The 18,529-nt window shown below is 49.4% G+C and overlaps 3 protein-coding genes and 1 long non-coding RNA gene across 5 annotated transcripts; 3 read left to right on the top strand and 1 right to left on the bottom strand.

Annotated features, from left to right (window-relative positions):
- Positions 1-66: 66 nt before the first annotated feature.
- Positions 67-636, top strand: LOC142050548 (histone H2B 1/2/3/4/6). The gene has a single exon (XM_075079285.1). It carries the CDS (start codon positions 162-164, stop codon positions 540-542), a length of 381 nt encoding a protein of 126 aa, XP_074935386.1. The 5' UTR covers positions 67-161; the 3' UTR covers positions 543-636.
- An 836-nt stretch (positions 637-1,472) lies between these two features.
- Positions 1,473-1,989, bottom strand: LOC142050542 (histone H2B 1/2/3/4/6). The gene has a single exon (XM_075079272.1). The coding sequence runs from the start codon at positions 1,926-1,928 to the stop codon at positions 1,548-1,550; it is 381 nt and encodes a 126-aa protein (XP_074935373.1). The 5' UTR covers positions 1,929-1,989; the 3' UTR covers positions 1,473-1,547.
- A 2,277-nt stretch (positions 1,990-4,266) lies between these two features.
- Positions 4,267-12,965, top strand: LOC142050554 (uncharacterized). Of its 2 annotated transcripts, none has more exons than XR_012658059.1 (3): positions 4,267-4,437; positions 7,201-7,452; positions 10,567-12,965. It is a non-coding gene; the product is annotated as an uncharacterized LOC142050554 (long non-coding RNA). The 2 variants fall into 2 exon arrangements; XR_012658057.1 differs by lacking the exon at positions 4,267-4,437 and adding an exon at positions 4,449-5,815.
- A 4,343-nt stretch (positions 12,966-17,308) lies between these two features.
- LOC142050489 (histone H1.11R-like) lies at positions 17,309-18,074 on the top strand. Its single transcript, XM_075079155.1, has one exon. It carries the CDS (start codon positions 17,324-17,326, stop codon positions 18,011-18,013), a length of 690 nt encoding a protein of 229 aa, XP_074935256.1. The 5' UTR covers positions 17,309-17,323; the 3' UTR covers positions 18,014-18,074.
- Positions 18,075-18,529: the final 455 nt, after the last annotated feature.

Here is an 18,529-nt window from a genome sequence, read left to right as displayed (position 1 = left end):
CGTGACGCCCTGAAATCCGATTCCCGACCAATGGCGACGCGACGCCGTCGAGCCGCTCATTTGCACCGCGCTGCTATAAAAGAGGCTGCAGCGGCCGGCGGCGTTACTGGGTGCTTCTTTCGCTGCTGTTGTTGGTGAGCGAGAGCCGCGCGTTTGCTGCGATGCCTGAGCCGGCCAAGTCCGCCCCCGCGCCCAAGAAGGGCTCCAAGAAGGCGGTGACCAAGACGCAGAAGAAGGGCGACAAGAAGCGCAAGAAGAGCCGCAAGGAGAGCTACTCGATCTACGTGTACAAGGTGCTGAAGCAGGTGCACCCCGACACGGGCATCTCGTCCAAGGCCATGGGCATCATGAACTCTTTCGTGAACGACATCTTCGAGCGCATCGCCGGCGAGGCCTCTCGCCTGGCGCACTACAACAAGCGCTCCACCATCACCTCGCGGGAGATCCAGACGGCCGTGCGGCTCCTGCTGCCCGGTGAGCTGGCCAAGCACGCCGTCTCCGAGGGCACCAAGGCTGTCACCAAGTACACCAGCTCCAAGTGAACCTGTAGGAAAGACCTTCTCAACCCAAAGGCTCTTTTAAGAGCCACCCACATACTCCTGTAAAAGAGCTTTAATTTCTTTTACTTCATTTTTACTGGTGGCATGTTTTTTCATTGCTTTAATAATGAACATGGAATCACAATGACCTAAAAGCCCTAGCATAGTTTGATATTAAAAGCAGTACCCCCATTTCTAATCCCGACTTCTTGTGGTCATACACTTATTTCTGGCTTTCTCTGCCGTACTGAATCCAGCCATTACCGGTAAGACTGCACTGCCTTTTATGTGTGGGCTGCTTCGGTTGCCAGCTGTTTGTAAGCCACCGTCCTTCCTCTGTCCAAAGCATGCCATTCTTCAGTTAGAGTCCTTGGTGTCTGAAATGAGAAAAAGTAAAGCAGTTACTGTCCTTGCTCTGTTTGACTCGGTTTCAGTCCTCGTCCTTCCATTCTCCCTGTTCTCCTACGCTGAGCTTCTATCTTATCAGTTTTAGTTCAAAAGTGTCTTTGAGGACCTAAGTAATCAGTAAGGAAACGGGGGAGGGTTTTTATTGCCTTTTTTTTTTTTTCATTTATCTTCCCTGTCTGGGTAAAAATCGTATGTTTAAAATGCATGCCTTAGGGGATTCATGAAACTATTTCCTAGTATGTTTTTTAATTTAAGGTTCTGCTTTATGGTTTCAGAGCAGTTTAACAATCAGATTAAGATCTATCTAATCACGCGTCAACGGCTCCCATTTCTGAAGCCCTGCTGCCCCCTGATGGGCGTTTCCGAAGTCCCTCATTTTGCGTTTTGCAGTGTGAGGTTAAGACCCAGAGACACGGGAAAAACTGTAATAACCGATGAAGAACTGGTCCCGAAGGGCAATCTTGCAAGCGAGCCTTAGAATACAGAGAAGTTAAGTAACAATCAGAAAACACCTGTGACAAAGCTCTTCAAATGAAAGAACTGGTGGCTCTTAAAAGAGCCTTTGGGTTGAGAAGGTCTGGCGCAGGGCGCCGAGGCAGCTTACTTGGAGCTGGTGTACTTGGTGACAGCCTTGGTGCCCTCGGAGACGGCGTGCTTGGCCAGCTCGCCGGGCAGCAGGAGCCGCACGGCCGTCTGGATCTCCCGCGAGGTGATGGTGGAGCGCTTGTTGTAGTGCGCCAGGCGAGAGGCCTCGCCGGCGATGCGCTCGAAGATGTCGTTCACGAAGGAGTTCATGATGCCCATGGCCTTGGACGAGATGCCCGTGTCGGGGTGCACCTGCTTCAGCACCTTGTACACGTAGATCGAGTAGCTCTCCTTGCGGCTCTTCTTGCGCTTCTTGTCGCCCTTCTTCTGCGTCTTGGTCACCGCCTTCTTGGAGCCCTTCTTGGGCGCGGGGGCGGACTTGGCCGGCTCAGGCATCGCAGCAAACGCGCGGCTCTCGCTCACCAACAACAGCAGCGAAAGAAGCACCCAGTAACGCCGCCGGCCGCTGCAGCCTCTTTTATAGCAGCAAATGAGAGGCTCGACGGCGTCAAAGCGCGGCTAGAAATGTTCCAGCCAGTGAAATCAGAGAAAGCAGCCAGGAGGCGTTTCCTCCCCGGAGGTGTGCGCTTTCGCCGGGTGCAGGATGAATCGTGTTCGGGGGTGCGGAGCGACGTTGCCGCATCGCCGCGGAGCCACATGCGCGGTCCCCTGTGTGGACTGGAGAGCAGAGAGATGCGTGTTTCTGTGGCGTGGAGTGGTGCCAGTATCGCGGGGCGCTGAGCGATAGCAGTGTCTCGCAGGAGCGAAGCGATGTGTGTGTCCGCGACGTACACAGCGAACCGTGTGTCACTGGGATCGGGGTGATACGTTTCGGGGAGACATAGAGCAGTGTTTGTATCGGGACGTAAGGGCAATTATTTTCGGGGGAGAGGGGGGAGAGCTCTGTTTTTCGGTGGGGAAAAGAGCGACGTGTGTTTCTGGAGGCACAGTGCGATGTCACTATCGCGTGTGCGTCGCGGAGCGCCGACCGATTCGTGTGTCTTTGGGACGCAGGACGATGTGTTGTGCGGGGTTCAGAGTGGCGTGTGTGTGTTGTCGTGGGAGCAGAAGGATGTCTTTTTCGTTTGGTGCTAAGCCATGTCAGCGAGCCGGGGCAGAGCGATGGGAGTGTCTTCAGGGAGCGAAGCGATGCGTGCGTCCGTCGGTGCGGAGCGACGTGTGTGTTACCATCGGGTGCTGAGCGATGCGTTTGTCGGCCGGTGCAGAGCGATGTGTGTGCTGTTGGGCTCAGGGCGTAGCGTGTGTTGGGGAGAGCGTAGCGATGTGTTTTGGGGTGGGGGAGGCGGGCGATGCGCAGAGCGGTGTGTGTTTCGGGGGGCGTAGAGGGACGGGACTGGTGTATGCAGGGCGATGTGTGCGCCGCGGGGCGCGGAACGATGTGTAATGGTCTGCGCAGGGCGACACGAGTGTTGTGGGGAGCAGCAGAGCGATGTGTCTGTCCGTCTGGGAGAAGCGGAGCGATGTGTGTGTTATCATCGGGCGCCGAGCGATGCGTTTGTCGGTCGGTGCAGAGCCCTATGTTTGGTTTTTTAGGGGCTCAGGTCGTAGTGTGTGTTGGGGGGAGGAGAGCGCTGAGAGTGTCGGGGCGTAAGAATACTGTAGTTTGGGGAGCGCAGAGCAACGTGTTCGGGTGGGAGGGGACGCAGGCCGATGTGTGTATTGGGAGGCGCAGAGAGGTGGGACTGTCGTACCGAGGACGATGTGTGCATCGTTGGGCGCGGAGCGATGTCAGTGAGCCGGAGCAGAGCGATGGGAGTGTCTTCGGGGAGCGAAGCGATGTGTGTGTCCGCGACGTACACAGCGAACCGTGTGTCACTGGGATCGGGGTGATACGTTTCGGGGAGACATAGAGCAGTGTTTGTATCGGGACGTAAGGGCAATTATTTTCGGGGGAGAGGGGGGAGAGCTCTGTTTTTCGGTGGGGAAAAGAGCGACGTGTGTTTCTGGAGGCACAGTGCGATGTCACTATCGCGTGTGCGTCGCGGAGCGCCGACCGATTCGTGTGTCTTTGGGACGCAGGACGATGTGTTGTGCGGGGTTCAGAGTGGCGTGTGTGTGTTGTCGTGGGAGCAGAAGGATGTCTTTTTCGTTTGGTGCTAAGCCATGTCAGCGAGCCGGGGCAGAGCGATGGGAGTGTCTTCAGGGAGCGAAGCGATGCGTGCGTCCGTCGGTGCGGAGCGACGTGTGTGTTACCATCGGGTGCTGAGCGATGCGTTTGTCGGCCGGTGCAGAGCGATGTGTGTGCTGTTGGGCTCAGGGCGTAGCGTGTGTTGGGGAGAGCGTAGCGATGTGTTTTGGGGTGGGGGAGGCGGGCGATGCGCAGAGCGGTGTGTGTTTCGGGGGGCGTAGAGGGACGGGACTGGTGTATGCAGGGCGATGTGTGCGCCGCGGGGCGCGGAACGATGTGTAATGGTCTGCGCAGGGCGACACGAGTGTTGTGGGGAGCAGCAGAGCGATGTGTCTGTCCGTCTGGGAGAAGCGGAGCGATGTGTGTGTTATCATCGGGCGCCGAGCGATGCGTTTGTCGGTCGGTGCAGAGCCCTATGTTTGGTTTTTTAGGGGCTCAGGTCGTAGTGTGTGTTGGGGGGAGGAGAGCGCTGAGAGTGTCGGGGCGTAAGAATACTGTAGTTTGGGGAGCGCAGAGCAACGTGTTCGGGTGGGAGGGGACGCAGGCCGATGTGTGTATTGGGAGGCGCAGAGAGGTGGGACTGTCGTACCGAGGACGATGTGTGCATCGTTGGGCGCGGAGCGATGTCAGTGAGCCGGAGCAGAGCGATGGGAGTGTCTTCGGGGAGCGAAGCGATGCGTGTGTCCGTCGGCGCGGAGCGATGCCTGTGCAGGGGAGGAGCGGGGCAATGGGGGTGTCGTTGAAAGGCAGAGGGAAGTATGTTTCGGGAAGTACAGAGCGATGTGTGTTGTCGGGCTCAGGGCGCAGCATGTGTTTGAGAGAGCGTAGCGAATTTTACCTGGGGGGTGGGGGGCGGGCGACACGCAGAGCGATGTGGTTTTGGGGAGGGGGGGGTGCGTAGAGAGGTGGGACTGGCCTATGCAGGGCGATGTGCGCACCGCGGGTCGCAGAGCAATGGGTGTGTTTTTGGGGCGTAGGGCTATGTGTGTTGTGGGGAGCTCAAAGCGACGTGTGTTGGCATGGGGAGAAAGAAGAGCGATGTGTTTTTCACCGCCGTAGAGCCTTATGTGAGGTGCGTGTGTCGTGGAGAACTGAGGGGTGCTTATTCTTTGGGGGCAGCAGGATGTGTGCGCCGTGGGGAGCGGAGCGATATGTCGTGATCGGCGCAGGGCGATGGGAGTGTTGTGGGAAGGAGCGGAGCGATGTGTCTGTGTCACCGGGGAGGATCACAGCGATGTGTGCGTCATCAGGCGCTGAGCGATGCGTTTGTCGGTCGGTGCAGAGCGATGTGTGTGTTATCGGGCTCAGGGTGTAGTGTGTGTTGGGGGGAGCAGAGCGCTGAGAGCGTCGGGGCGTAAAATAATGTGGTTTGGGGTGCGCAGCACGATGTGTTTGGGGAAGGAGGGGACGCAGGGAAAGGTGTGTGTCGGGAGACGTAGAGATGGGACCGGCGTACGCAGGGTGATGTGTGCGCGGTGGGGAGCTGAGCGATGTGTAGTGATCGGCGCAGGGCGACGGGAGTGCTGTGAGGAGGAGCGGAGGGATGTGTGTGTCGGGGTGTAAGAATAATGTGGTTTGGGGGCGCAGAGCGATGGCAGCGCCGTACAGAGGGCGGTTTGCGTGATGTGGGGTGCACGGAGATGTCGGGGAGTGAAAATCTAATATGTGTTTCGGGTGTACTGTCTTTTTCGGGAGCACGGTGCGATGTGTGCTTCGGAGACACACTCTGTGTGTGTTTGCATCTCATTTTATGGTAAACTTATTAAGGAACGTTAAGGAAACGAAGGATGTGTACACTGAACAAAGCAGTGTACTGGAACACAGCAGCGGGCTGTTGAGAGAAGCAGTCTCTAAGTGCGCTGTTACAAGTGCTCCGTGTCTGGACCCCCGGGCATTTGGAGAAAGGACATCAGGTCCTGCTTCTCGACGACGTGGGAGCGAGCGTGTTTGCATTTCATCTAGATCATCGGGTTTCATTTCGGGTTTCTCCGGTCGAGCTTGCGCAAGCCACGACAGCGCAGCGCCGGGACTCTCCCCCTGCTCGTGGTTTTCCGTGTTCCCGTTTGCGGAGCGCGGCGCTGCCCCCCCTGCCCGCGGCTCACTCGGCGGGCGGAGCCACCGCTGCTCAGCCTAGGTAAGGCGAGATGATTGCGAAGCTGCCCGTTACGATCAACCTGAAGCCGCGGCTCCTTCCCGGCCCGGCCTTGTGCCTGAGATGTTAATTACACACGCGTTCCTGTCACGAATCTGTATTTGTCTCATCTGGCTAGTCCTTTCTGGAAACGTTCGTGTTAGGGGTTCAGTTAACTTCTGTTTCTTGCACCGCTGCTGGAAGCCCTTGAGTGGAGCTGTCATACTCATGGGTCCCAGATTAACCCTTGTCGTGCTTCAGCAGTAAGTGCCGGAACAGCGGGGTTGCGCACAGTCCCAGCAGCGTCCCGGACCAGCTCCTCTCCCCAGCCGCTGCACCCCACCTCTCCCGCCCTGTGCAGGAGGGACCGGCGTAGGGCCGGCACCAATCCTGCCCTGCTCCGCTTCTCGGTGCTGAGGCTCTGCCTTGGCTCGTTGTTGAGGGGAAAAACGATTGTACGTGGAAATTTTCGGAGTGTTTGAACTGCTGAAGTCAAATCCGTGTTTTATCCCGTATGGAAGTATTGAACTTCTCCCCAGACCTCCGTCCCTCCATTTGCTGGTGACTTCTGGCGGAGCTCGCTCGTACGTGAAATAGCCGCGAATGGGGAAATCAGGGAGGAAAGCCTGCGGCGATCAGGCTTGGGGCTGAGCCACAGCACGGCACTGACTGGCAGCCCTCCCCCCCGTCCCCCCGCTCCTCTCCACTTCCCCACGCTGATTCCTCCACGATTTCCTTCTCCCGTCTTCTCTCCACGGCGGCTGCAACCGCGGCTGCGAGCGGGGAGTGATCTCCGGCTGGGGGAGAGACAAGCTCGGCAGAGCCCGGAGTGAAGGGGCGGCCCGGAGCCTTTAGCGCCCCTTCGGTCCTTGTGGCACAGGGAAGTCCGCAGAAGCCGCGCTCGGGGCAGCCCAGCACTGTGCCTTTCAGCAGTCGAAACTCTCCTCCCAGCCTACACAGGGGGCAGATTATCCGGGAGGAACATCCCCCCGCCCCGTTCGTCAGTAGCACATACTTATGTGCGCAAATTTGGCAGGGAAGCCACCCTTCGCCTAATTAAGATCTACACAACAGTTATCACTAGTTGATTTTCTGTGCTATTCTTAGCTGTCCAAGAACAGCTTCATACGGTCCCTTCAGAGCGGAAGAGTTAGCAACAACGGTGAGAATATCTTGGCATGAGGTGGAGGTGAAGTTCCTCGTCTCAGCGGTGGGATGAAGTGCCTTCTTTCCTCAAAACTATGGCAACCATGACCGATATAAACAAGTATTTTATTAACCAACACTTTCGCTTGCATACGCTCTTAGAGAGTCGCATGGCTGCAGGATTATTATTTTTTCTTGAGAAGAACGTAAATTTAAACCCTATTCTCGTTGGTTTTTTGCAGACGCGTACCCTCTCTGCATTTTATCGCCTGCCAAAGTCTTCTCCCTAGTATACGCTGGTGTGTATGATTATTGTCTGGGAGAGAAAGTTAAGTGCTATGGAAAGCGATGATGAGAAACAGCTGGAATCAGCACCAGAAGGCGCGGTAGAAAATAATCCCGGGAATAAAAATCAATTTTCCTTCGGGAGTTGCTTATCAGACTTCGCCCTGCAGCCACAAGCATATGGAAACAAAAACACAGAAGCCACAAAGGTTAGTTTGATTTCTTTCTATACGCGAGCTGAATTGTATGGAGCAGTGAAAAGGAGTAAGCTGAACTCATTCCTCAGGGCAGATCTATCAACCCGATGGCAAAGGAAATGGGAATGTATATAAGACAAACTAAAAAAAATTACATAGCTGAAAACAGGGGGTTTAGCACTCTTTTGTTCTTGTAAAGCACTGTCTTTCCCACAGTAACAGCCCACAGAGATACTCTGCCAGCCCTCTCCTTTCCTAACTTTTGGGTGCTTTCAGATCTTATGGAAGAATTGTTTCCTTGAACACAGATTCACATTTAGAAGGGGAGTTCTGGGCGCTGGTTCCACGCAATGGAAAATCCTACCCTGGGCAGGCAGTGCAGAACAAAAATGTTTTATTCACCACATTAACTGTGTACAGGCAGATCTCACAGCAGTCTTCTTGTACCTGTGCATCCAGTTGGACTCTATGCCCAGAAGAAAAACGGGCTTCTTGTTGCTAGAACCTTCTTTATTCTTTTCCCTTTGCTAGACTTGAAGATTACTTGTTTGAGGATTTCTCAAGGTCTTGCCCTCCACCTCTTGATTTCCACCTCTTGGCTTCAGGGTTGCGTTTAGGATCAGGCCTTACATACTGTGCCTGTGCCTCTCTGACTCTGACCTACTGGCTGCACTTTCTTGACGTGACCTTGTCCCATCCTCATTGCTACAGACTTGCCCAGTGATCCTGTTATTCTGAAAAGGGGGTTGGTTCGCCCGGTGTGCAAAATGCCAAACTACACATAGAGCAGAGGTATTTTATACAATTCATTTTTGTACAAAGATTGGTGCCAGGCGATAACCCACAAAGCTAGCACCCCGCACCGAGACACTACAAGGCATTTATACAGCTAAATGTGCCAGTCACCGCCAATATTCACATGCCTCAGCTAATAATCTGTTAATTTCTTTCTCTCTTCAATGTAAAGGTACAGCTCCCTTTTAATTTACCACCCATGCTCAGAGAGTAAAGCACTTACTAGCAGGGGCTGTTCCTGGCCTCTGGGCCTGATTTTTAGGATTATAATGAGGATAGTTCCCCTAATGGGCACTTTGTTTTAGTTCTTATCAACATCCCAAGTAGTTGTTCTCCTTGTCTATATGCTCTGTCACCCCATTCTCATAATATTCGGAGACTGGATGTTTGCTTTCATCAGTCTTTCAGCTCTCCTCCTGGATATAGTCATTAAAGAAGTGCTTCTTTATCTCCCAGTTCCCACGTCTGGGGGTCAAATTCTGTTTTGCCAAGCTCACATAATTGTTATGGCTTATCGGAAAATTCCAAAAATTCCATTTTCTTCAGGATATCTGTTTAGGGCCGAGGCTGTCCCCGATCATTGCTATCATCCCTGCCCTGCTTGCTTTGCAGGTTGTGCGGGGCTGTGTCCTTGTTGGTGGCAGCATAGCCCAGCCTGCTCTGCTGTCCCCCTTGTCTCCCAGCTTACCTGGCCTTGCAGAGCAACAGCCTCCTGCTGCTCTCCCCCAAACTTTGTGGAACTTGTCTGCCTAGGATTGAATTTACTGAAGTTATTGTAGGCTTAATATAGAATCTTCTCCCCTTTCAAATAGCCATCGTTTACTAAGGGTAGCCATTTATGATGGCAACACAGGTATGAAGATTGAAATAAAATTTCAGCTGCTTCCAAGCAGTTCCTGAGACATCAGCCTTCACTGTTCATCCTGCGGAGATCACCTTTTCTAGCTCGACATGCCATCACCTTCTCAAATACCTGATGCTGGGATATCAGGGCAGGCTCCCTTTGATTTGCAGAAAGATGGCATAGTGCTGACTTGGAGTGACACAGTTCAGTATTGCATCTGCTTCTACAAATATTGGCTGCAAAGTATCATAGGTGTCAAATATAGTGGTTATTGGCCTGTTCAGTCTTTCCATCCTCTTTTCTTCTCTCGTCTGCCTTCCCATCCACCTCATCCATCTGAAGGTACCTCCAGTTAGTTATTCCCTTTGTTCCCAGGAAGTTGCTATGAACCAGCACTTTCCCATCCCCACTCCTCCTCCTAGGGAAGGACCATTTCTTCCCTACATTATGGAAGGTAAGAACATGTAGCTTCCACCTCTTCCCTGCCTCATCAAACGCCCTAATTACTGACTTGTGCCTTTGGATTGTGGTTTTGAGCTATAGCAGCTCAGCCAAGGAATGTGCTGAACATTGCTATGGTCATCCTAGACAGACAGAAGATCATGGTGGGTATTTTAAGCACCAGAGAAGACACTATTTCTTTGTCCAACTGAACACAGAATAGTTGCCCCCCTCACTGTCTTGCTTCAGTTATCTGTGTGCAGTTAGACAATAAAGAGAGAGCTAGTGGCAGCAGTAACATAGTGATGCAGAAGTATGTTAACCTGAGGAGACAAAGATTCCAGGGAACCTCTGAATCAAAGCTGAGCTGCATTGACCACCTGCCTCAGGTGCCTTTTTGCCCAAGTGATAGTTGGCAGCATCCTGTAGGGAAGTGGATGCTGGTGGTCTCACCCTGCATTTTTCTCTGCAGTTGTCCTACTGACAGGTGGGGCAGCCAGGGCAGTCATAAACCACTGTTAAGAGAAGGTATCATCAAAAATCAGGCATGTCATTAGGGATGTATCCTGCTGATTTTGCTGATCTTATTCTGTGAATGAGATTCACTTATTCTGTGAATACTGGGCTGCATGCAGAGCAACCTTGTTAGGGAAGCTTCCAGAATAAGCTACAATAATCTACAACACCTTTTTCTGAGGAGGGGGAAGGAGGAAACAGCAGTTAGGGACTGAAGCAAACAACCAATGTGGCTCCTGGGAGCGAAAAGCCTGCTATGACTTCCTGGGTATCACCTGGAAGGAGAGGAGCACAAGCTTCTTCTGAAATTCGTAGGTCTTCCCAACCTCAAAAATGTGGGGGAAGGAGCCACAGACACCAGCTGTCCAGTGCCTCAGCTTTCTTCTCAGTGCTCACCTGTGGTGCTTTGCTGCTCATTTATCACAGCCTACAAGTAGGAAAGGTAGCTTAGATGTCTTCCACACCCTGAAGTACTGCAGTTGATTGCACTCTTCCCATCTTTGTAATATTGCTTTCCACATTGATCACAGGTCTTCTGAGCCAAGGCACCAGGCAGCTAGGAAGTGGCTTAGACATCCAATCTCTGTCTGTGCTGCCTGCAGCTTGTAGGAGACCCTACAAGTTTGTAACCAGAGTGATGGAATTAACCAACCATGGATGCTGCTATACTCCTGGTACAGCCCTATCCAACTGGACATTAAGTCTGGGGACATGGAGTATACAAATCGGTGTATTCCTCGATCTGTATTTTAGTCTCTGGGTAATCATTAATGTGAATGAAACAATAGACAATGTGCTTCTGTCAGAAGAGGATGACAAAATGTGGTTTCATGTAGTGGACTGAGAAAACTGGCCAGAACTCCCAAGATTAAGGACCAAGTAAGTAAAAGGTAATTCCTGCAGGGGGAGATCATGACCACCAATTTATGGACCACCGACTCAAGTAATACTACCTACTCAAAAGAGAAGAATGGGAAAGGACAACTGAGCCTGCGCGATAATTTACATGTGAAGCGAGCAAGTTTGTGCCAATCACCAAAGAGAATAATATTGAATATGTATGGATAAGATGAATATGTATATGTTTGGTCTATATAAATCACAAGGGAAAGGTGTGTACGGTATGCACGTTAGGAGGAGCAATTCCCCGTGCATCTGGCTCCATTAATAAAGAATGCCTGCCTTTTAACACTACATGGGTGTTACAAGGTTTATTCCCAATTTTGGTGACAGTTTTGGCGACCCAGATGGGACTCCGCTTGTGAATCTCAATGGATCTGTGGGACCACAGGACCTCCAGCTGGCACTGAGGGATTCTCAGGGAGAACCTCTGATCCCCGGACTGAAGAATTCCAAGCAAGTCCCCTGGAAAGGTAAAATGGCATTCTTTTAAGGGGGTAACGGAACGTGGGTTCGAGTCCCACAAGTCTGCTTATAAGATGTGGCAAAACCTACGTGAGTTGGGCTGAGAGGTACCTCAATGGGGTTCGAGTCCTCACAGGTAACGCCTGCCTATAAGATGCAGAGAAAGCCTCGCAGGGTTGGGCTAGGGTCCCGGGCAAGGATAAGGGGTTCAAGTTCCCAAGGGATTAGAGTCCCCACAGGTGTAAGAAGGTTGGGATTTCCGGCAGGGGGCTGGAATCCCAGGGGGAGCTTCAACAGGGGTTGGGGTCCCTCTGACTAGTGCCTGTGATAGTGCACAATCACACCCACTAGTCTCTTGGGAGAATGGGCATACTTCCAAGTAAGAAGCCTATCCCACAAAGAACACCTTTGGGATGTATTTTGAGACATTGTAAAGATATAGGAGGTGATCCTTTAACTTGGAAACAATTAATTGAATATTGCATCATTGGTAGCCAATGTATCGATTGGAAGGTGAGAAATGGCCAGAAAATGAGACATTGCAATATAATACCATCTTGCAATTAATGTTTTGTAAAAAGAGAAGGCAAATGGGAGGAGGTGGCTTATGTTGGTTTGTTCTTTACACTGCATCCAGAGTGGCAGAAACAGCGTGGGATATGTCCACAAAATTCTATGGCAATGGTTTTGAAAGGAGAAAAAGGTGGTGAGAACTTGGAAAAGTGTTGTTCTACCTGTGATATTGGATACTTTACTTGATGATACTCACAAGAAAGTGGTATGGAATACAACCAGAAGGCAGGTGCAGGGAGCACATGCTAATGGAAATTTACAGGGGACAGTGGATCAGAATTTTCCATCTACAAATCCCGAGTGGGACCCTAATCATCCGGGACCCAGGGGAATGTTGGTTAGCTATCAGAGGTGGATTTATTTGGTGTAAAACATACAAAAAGCAATAAATTGGTGAAAATTTTTTGAAGTGAGACAAGAATTAAATGAGTACACTTCAGCCTTTATGGAAAGACTGAAGGTGACTGCCAGAAAATATACTAATTTGGACCCAGAAAAAAACAGAAGCAGAAACTCAATTGGCCTCTATATTCATGGGACAATTGGTCCCAGATATTAGAAAGAAATTTCAGAAATTGGAAGGACCTGAACCTAGAGATTTGGGTAAAATGCTTGAAGTAGCTTGGCATGAAGGAGACTGGGGAATCAACCCTAGCTGAACCTCTGGTTATACTGAAGCTAGGGAATGAAGAAATAGAATTTTTAGTAGATATGGGGGCCACTTATTTGGTATTGAATACATGCAAAGGGAAATTTAGTCATAAATCAGTAGATGATGTTGGTGCGACAGGGCAAAGGAAAATTGGCCTTTATTAGCACCGTTAAAGTGTAAATTGGGGAAACAATGGGTAACTCAGCAGTTTCTGTGTACGCCTGAATGCCCACTACCTCTGTTATGATGAGATCTATTAAGTAAATTAGCTGCATGTTAGGAGCAGTGATCCCCCGTGCATCTGGCGCCGTGAATAAAGAATGCCTGCCTTTTAACACTACATCGGTGTTACAAGGTTTACTCCTGATTTTGGTGACACGTTCAGTTCTGCAACAAGGTACACAGTTACATGTTTGTCACTTCTTATTTCACCCTCACAGAAACCAGACCCACATGCTGGAGGGGCCAGGCAGAAGTCAAAAGTAAAGTTTTGTTCTCACCGCCTTGAAATGCAAATGAAAACTCGGCCATGTGGCACAGCACCTTTACTGTGGCTGTTTGTGGAGTGGATGGCCTAGGAAAGAGGGTGCTGCCTCCTTCCCCAGAGTAACCCACAGTGGGAAGGAGCTGGTCTTCCCCAATGCACAGGGCAGGCAACAGCATTCCAGACTTGCTACACTGGGAGATCACAGATGGCATGGACAAAGTGTGCAGCAGCAAAGGAAATGTCACATTCTTGTGTCTTTGAAATCCATTATTTCACATATTCACGTTCCCCCGAAAAGTTCTCAAACGTTTGCCTGAACAATTAGAAATATTCAAATTAGTGATACCCAGAGTTTGTGTTCTACACATCCTTCTGGTCTCCACCTTGTGCAGACATTTTCCAGACCTTTCATATTTTGTGTACCCTGTGACCCTCCCAGCTTATTAAAGGAAGGGGGTAAGCAGAAGGGAAAAGTGGTGGCTGGCTACTTTCTCTCTACATGAATTCACATTCCCTATCAGCAAAATTAGGCTTTTTATTAAACCATTAGTATACACATATAAATTAATTCAATACAGTAACACTTTCATACATATTTATAAAAAATGAAACATTAAATACCGAACAAGAAACTTTGTACTTTGACTGATTGCTTTATTGATTTGAATGGATTTTTGGAATTATGACTTAACTGGTCTTGGAAGTTATTGAAAACAATGCAGTCTGGAATGATTAAGGAGCTATTTTTATCTTTCTTTGAACAAAAATGAAACTTTAAAAAAAATCTGAATATTTTTCAAGGGGATAATTTTAAGAAAAATGAAGAAAGATGTATCTGTGGATTCCCTTGGAATAACTAAATTTTCTGCCTAATGTCTACCATACCTCTGGTCATGGATTTCTTATTTTAAGAGATTACTGATTAATACAGGGATTTTAAATCTATATGAATACAAAACACTTTTATCATGAGGAAGAGTCCTTTACAGAGACTCAACAGTATGCAGGTGTAAGCCCTTTGAAGACATAAAGGTTTCTTACTTGTGTAAGAATGTGTTGTGTTTGAGAATATCATGATAAATCAGTTTTTAAATAAAATCCATCATCCACAGCCAAAAGATATCTCCCAAATCATCCAAAGTCTACAATTGCATCAAGGGCACATTTTAATTGCCTTGAGTGACTCTGTGGCTTCATTTATGTTTCTGATGTACCTGGAGCACCCATAAGTCAGAATGAATTTAACAGGATCACATATAGATATCTATAGCTATAGATACTATATCACATATAGTATACATAAACTATGAATAAATAAGTGAATAAAGTGCTCAGCAGCACAGGCATCAGGAAGAGCTACTTGCTTGAGAAAACACTGAATATACTGTGCAGCCCAAGGTGAAAATCTTGTTAATGGGGCTTTGCAGCTATAGGCTTAACGCATGACCTCGATCACCGTCTGAAATATGCCTACATATGCTGCAGTCCTGCCTCCTCAGCTGCATCTGCCACCATATATCTTCCTAAGCAAACAGTAAAACTCCAGCACAGTCGTAGTTCACTTGCTGGGATGAATCACAAGACTGGAGTGTTGCAATCGATGACTATAAACAGTTCAGAAGGGACAGGCAAGGAAGGAGAAGCAAGAGGGGGTTTGCCCTCTATGTAAAAAAAATGGATTGATTGCACAGAGCTGTCTTTGCAAAACAGTGATGAGCAGCTGGGAGAGGAGTGGGGATGGGAGAGGTCTTTGAGCAACCTGATCTAGTGTATGATGTCCCTGCCCGTGGCAGTGAGGCTGCACTAGGTGGTCTTTGCGTATTCCTTCCAACCTAAAGCGTTCTATGATTCCATAGTCACTTGGGCTTAAAAGAAGGACCTTCATGAAAGCATTTATCCAACACCAGAGTAGGAGAAAAATGAGTCCTCGTGTTTCTGCTTGATGTTCTGAAAAATTTCTGTCACATCCAAATATCACAGTTCACTGTGAGCACTACATTCTACCTTTACGAAAGTCTTTTTTATTTTAATAAATATTCTGTTTGCTTGGCTTTTGTTTTCAGGGAAACACAGGAGGTGGGATTAGTTCTTTTACTGAATACATCATTTTACAAAGCTTCATATCAGGAAGAAAAAGGTTAAGATAATATTTGAACTAACTAATGGATTTTTTTTAATAAGGTTGCCCATTAAACTAAAAGAACTAAAGGGCCCTTGCAAAAGTATTTCTTTCTTCTTCTCTTCCACCTGATAATGTTTGCAAGATCTCTTTGCATTCTGTCATTTGCTGAGCATAAAACTACCTGTCTATGATTGTAAGAAACAAAATTAAAAAGTTCTGATATTTAGTCAAAATATTTGAGCACCAGAAAAAGGGGTCTTTGGGAGAGCATATAGGCCACTCCAGGACTGTGCTGCTACATCAGGTGTTTGGAAGAAAGATAGAGGCCTAGCCTAAACCTAGGCAAATGCATTAGCAGAGGATCAAAATAATTTAGAGGTAAAGCTACCAGTGGACTGACTCTGATAGGATTGAACAGCATAGAGTAAGATACAGAATTTGAAGGAAATATGTATGCTACAAAACTAACCCCCAGAAATTTCTCCTCGATTGTATGTGTCCTTCCCAACAGATAAACACTGTGACAATGTAGTTCACAACCCACAATCCACAGTGGGGTCAGCAGGTGAAACCACCATAAAATATAGATTCACCACAGACATTGGCTCCAAATCCACATGATCTTCTGTTTTTATATGCTCACATGTGATGTTTTTCTGTTGTTTGCCTTCTTGAGACAAAAGCCCCTCTGAAATGTTACTGCATCTCTTGGTAGCTTCTCACACTTCAGGTGCACCCTAGTCATGGCAAACCAGAACCACTGAGAAGCTCTTCAGACTGACCCCCCCCAGCCAAAACTCCACAACATGGCGTGTGATATTACATTATCGAAAGAAAAAGTGAAAGAGACCCAGTGACTGCAATTTCAGTCATGTGAAATAATCATGAGGGTCTCCTATTCTTTCCCACATTGTACTACATGGTTTTGAACATGACGGTACTCTACCCAGCTCATCCCAAGGAAAAATAATTTTATGTATACTCTGTTCATCCCACATCACAAAACTCATGGGCTGGAAAAAGCCATACCCTAGTTTATCTCACCAGTTCTGAGGACATAATTGATTGATTAAGCCACTGGATTTATATTATTTTATTAAAGAAATGCCTGCAGCCTGACCTCTGTTTTTCATAAAGAAAACATGCACAGCATATTTTTTTTTTTCACCACTGCTGATTCTGGCTGACAAAATGCCTGAAGCACAGAGTAAAAGTAAGCACAAAAATAAACTCTACCTTTAAAATAAGAATATAAAAATGATTGTGTTTACCTATTGTGCATAATCAAAAGAAGTATTTCAAAGGAAAACATGGGAATATAGTTCTTCAAAATATTAATACAGGGGTGCAGGAAACTGCAAGAAGGAGTGAAAGAACTGCTATACATTCTTAGGAGATGTTGAAGGTACCTGCTGGTATAAGAGAGCTGTTTTTCACATTAACTTTTCTGGTGAAAACCATCTTTCCTTTACTTTTCATTAGCTCCACGTAGAGCTAAATAGGGCACTATGGCCAAAGGTTTCATTATTTTTAAGAGATGAAGCGGTGTTACGGGAAACAACTCATAACCCAGATACAGAGCTGAGTGGCTACTTTGTGTTACTTGCTTCTTTTCAAAGCTAATTTACGCTAAGAAATTGCCTCGAGATTACCTCCATTTTGCACTACGTTGATGAAAAACCGTCTCAGGAACACAAATCCGATGCCACTGTGACAGTGCTGTCAGAATGAAAGTTTTAATTCAAAAGGAAAAATAAAAATCTCACCGTGCAGCTCTGCGTGCAATCCCCAAACTCGGGGAATATTGGCTTGCCTGAAACTCATTTTCACTCTCAGCTAAAACAAACGACGGAGAACAAAAACATATTCTGTCCTCAGCAACACTGCTAAGAAACGGGGTGCCGCGGTCACAGCGTTTTTACCAAAAATGCACTTTTTTGAGGAGGAAGAAACACAAGCCGAGCCGCCGGGCGCCGGGCTGGGGGGCGGGGCGGGCTCGGGAACGCACCAATCAGCGCCCGCCGCGCTGCTATAAATGGGGGCGCCGCGGCCGCCGCGGCAGCTGCCGCGCGCCCGCTCAGCTTCGCCATGTCCGAGACCGCCCCTGCCCCGGCTGCGGAGGCAGCGCCCGCCGCCGCCGCCCCGGCCCCCGCCGCTGCCAAGGCCGCTGCCAAGAAGCCGAAGAAGGCGGCGGGCGGCTCCAAAGCCCGCAAGCCGGCGGGCCCCAGCGTCACCGAGCTGATCACCAAGGCCGTGTCCGCCTCCAAGGAGCGCAAGGGGCTCTCCCTCGCCGCCCTCAAGAAAGCGCTGGCCGCCGGCGGCTACGATGTGGAGAAGAACAACAGCCGCATCAAGCTGGGGCTCAAGAGCCTTGTTAGCAAGGGCACTTTGGTGCAGACCAAGGGCACCGGCGCCTCTGGCTCTTTCCGCCTGAGTAAGAAGCCTGGAGAAGTGAAGGAAAAAGCCCCCAAGAAGCGGGTGGCCGCTGCCAAGCCCAAGAAGCCGGCGGCCAAGAAGCCCGCCAGCGCCACCAAGAAGCCCAAGAAGGCGGTGACCGCGAAGAAGAGCCCCAAGAAAGCCAAGAAGCCGGCGGCCGCCGCGACCAAGAAAGCGGCCAAAAGCCCCAAGAAAGCGACGAAGGCTGCCAAGCCCAAAAAGGCGGCGGCAGCAGCGAAGAGCCCGGCCAAGGCGAAGGCGGTGAAGCCCAAAGCAGCCAAGCCCAAGGCGGCCAAGCCAAAAGCGGCCAAGGCGAAGAAGGCGGCGCCCAAGAAGAAGTAAACCCACGTGGAAGAAAGCTCTTGCTCCGCTCTTAAACCCAACGGCTCTTTTAAGAGCCACCCCACATTTTCCCTGAAAGAGCTGAAGTAACTTTTAAAACGTGGGTAAGCAGTCCGAATAGCTTTAGGGCCTTGGAGTCTACCTCATTAGGAGCTCTTAGAGGGTGAGTCACGATGGGGAGGCACTGAGCCACTGTGGGAACAGCCCTTCACGCTGTTCTAAGCGTTATCCTGCTACAGCAACGGTGAGATCGTTCATTCCTTTGAAGGTGGGCATTGAAAGGGAGCTTAAGTGCAATCTTGTAGCCAGTGCTTAACGCATTCCTTTCGGTATCTTTGTGTGCGTCTACGTGAGAGGGGAAGGGCAGGGGGAGGGGGAGTTTTTCGATGCTTCCTCGGCTTTACCTCAGCAGTAAAATACTATAGGGAAAGGTTTACATTTTTCAAACCGTCAGATACTTCAGGTTCCGAGAATGAATCCCACCTGCACCTATAAAGCACACATCTACAAACGGTC

Source organism: Phalacrocorax aristotelis, chromosome 1 (genome assembly GCF_949628215.1).
Source record: "Phalacrocorax aristotelis chromosome 1, bGulAri2.1, whole genome shotgun sequence".
Lineage (NCBI taxonomy): Eukaryota > Metazoa > Chordata > Aves > Suliformes > Phalacrocoracidae > Phalacrocorax > Phalacrocorax aristotelis.
The sequence above is the reverse complement of the archived record's forward strand: the minus strand, read 5'-3'. Positions and strand labels throughout refer to the sequence as shown.

What these genes read in the sequence shown, in the direction of transcription:
- LOC142050548 (XM_075079285.1), top strand. Translation starts at nt 162, where the DNA reads ATGCCTGAGCCGGCCAAGTCCGCCCCCGCGCCCAAGAAGGGCTCCAAG.
- LOC142050542 (XM_075079272.1), bottom strand. Translation starts at nt 1,928, where the DNA reads ATGCCTGAGCCGGCCAAGTCCGCCCCCGCGCCCAAGAAGGGCTCCAAG.
- LOC142050489 (XM_075079155.1), top strand. Translation starts at nt 17,324, where the DNA reads ATGTCCGAGACCGCCCCTGCCCCGGCTGCGGAGGCAGCGCCCGCCGCC.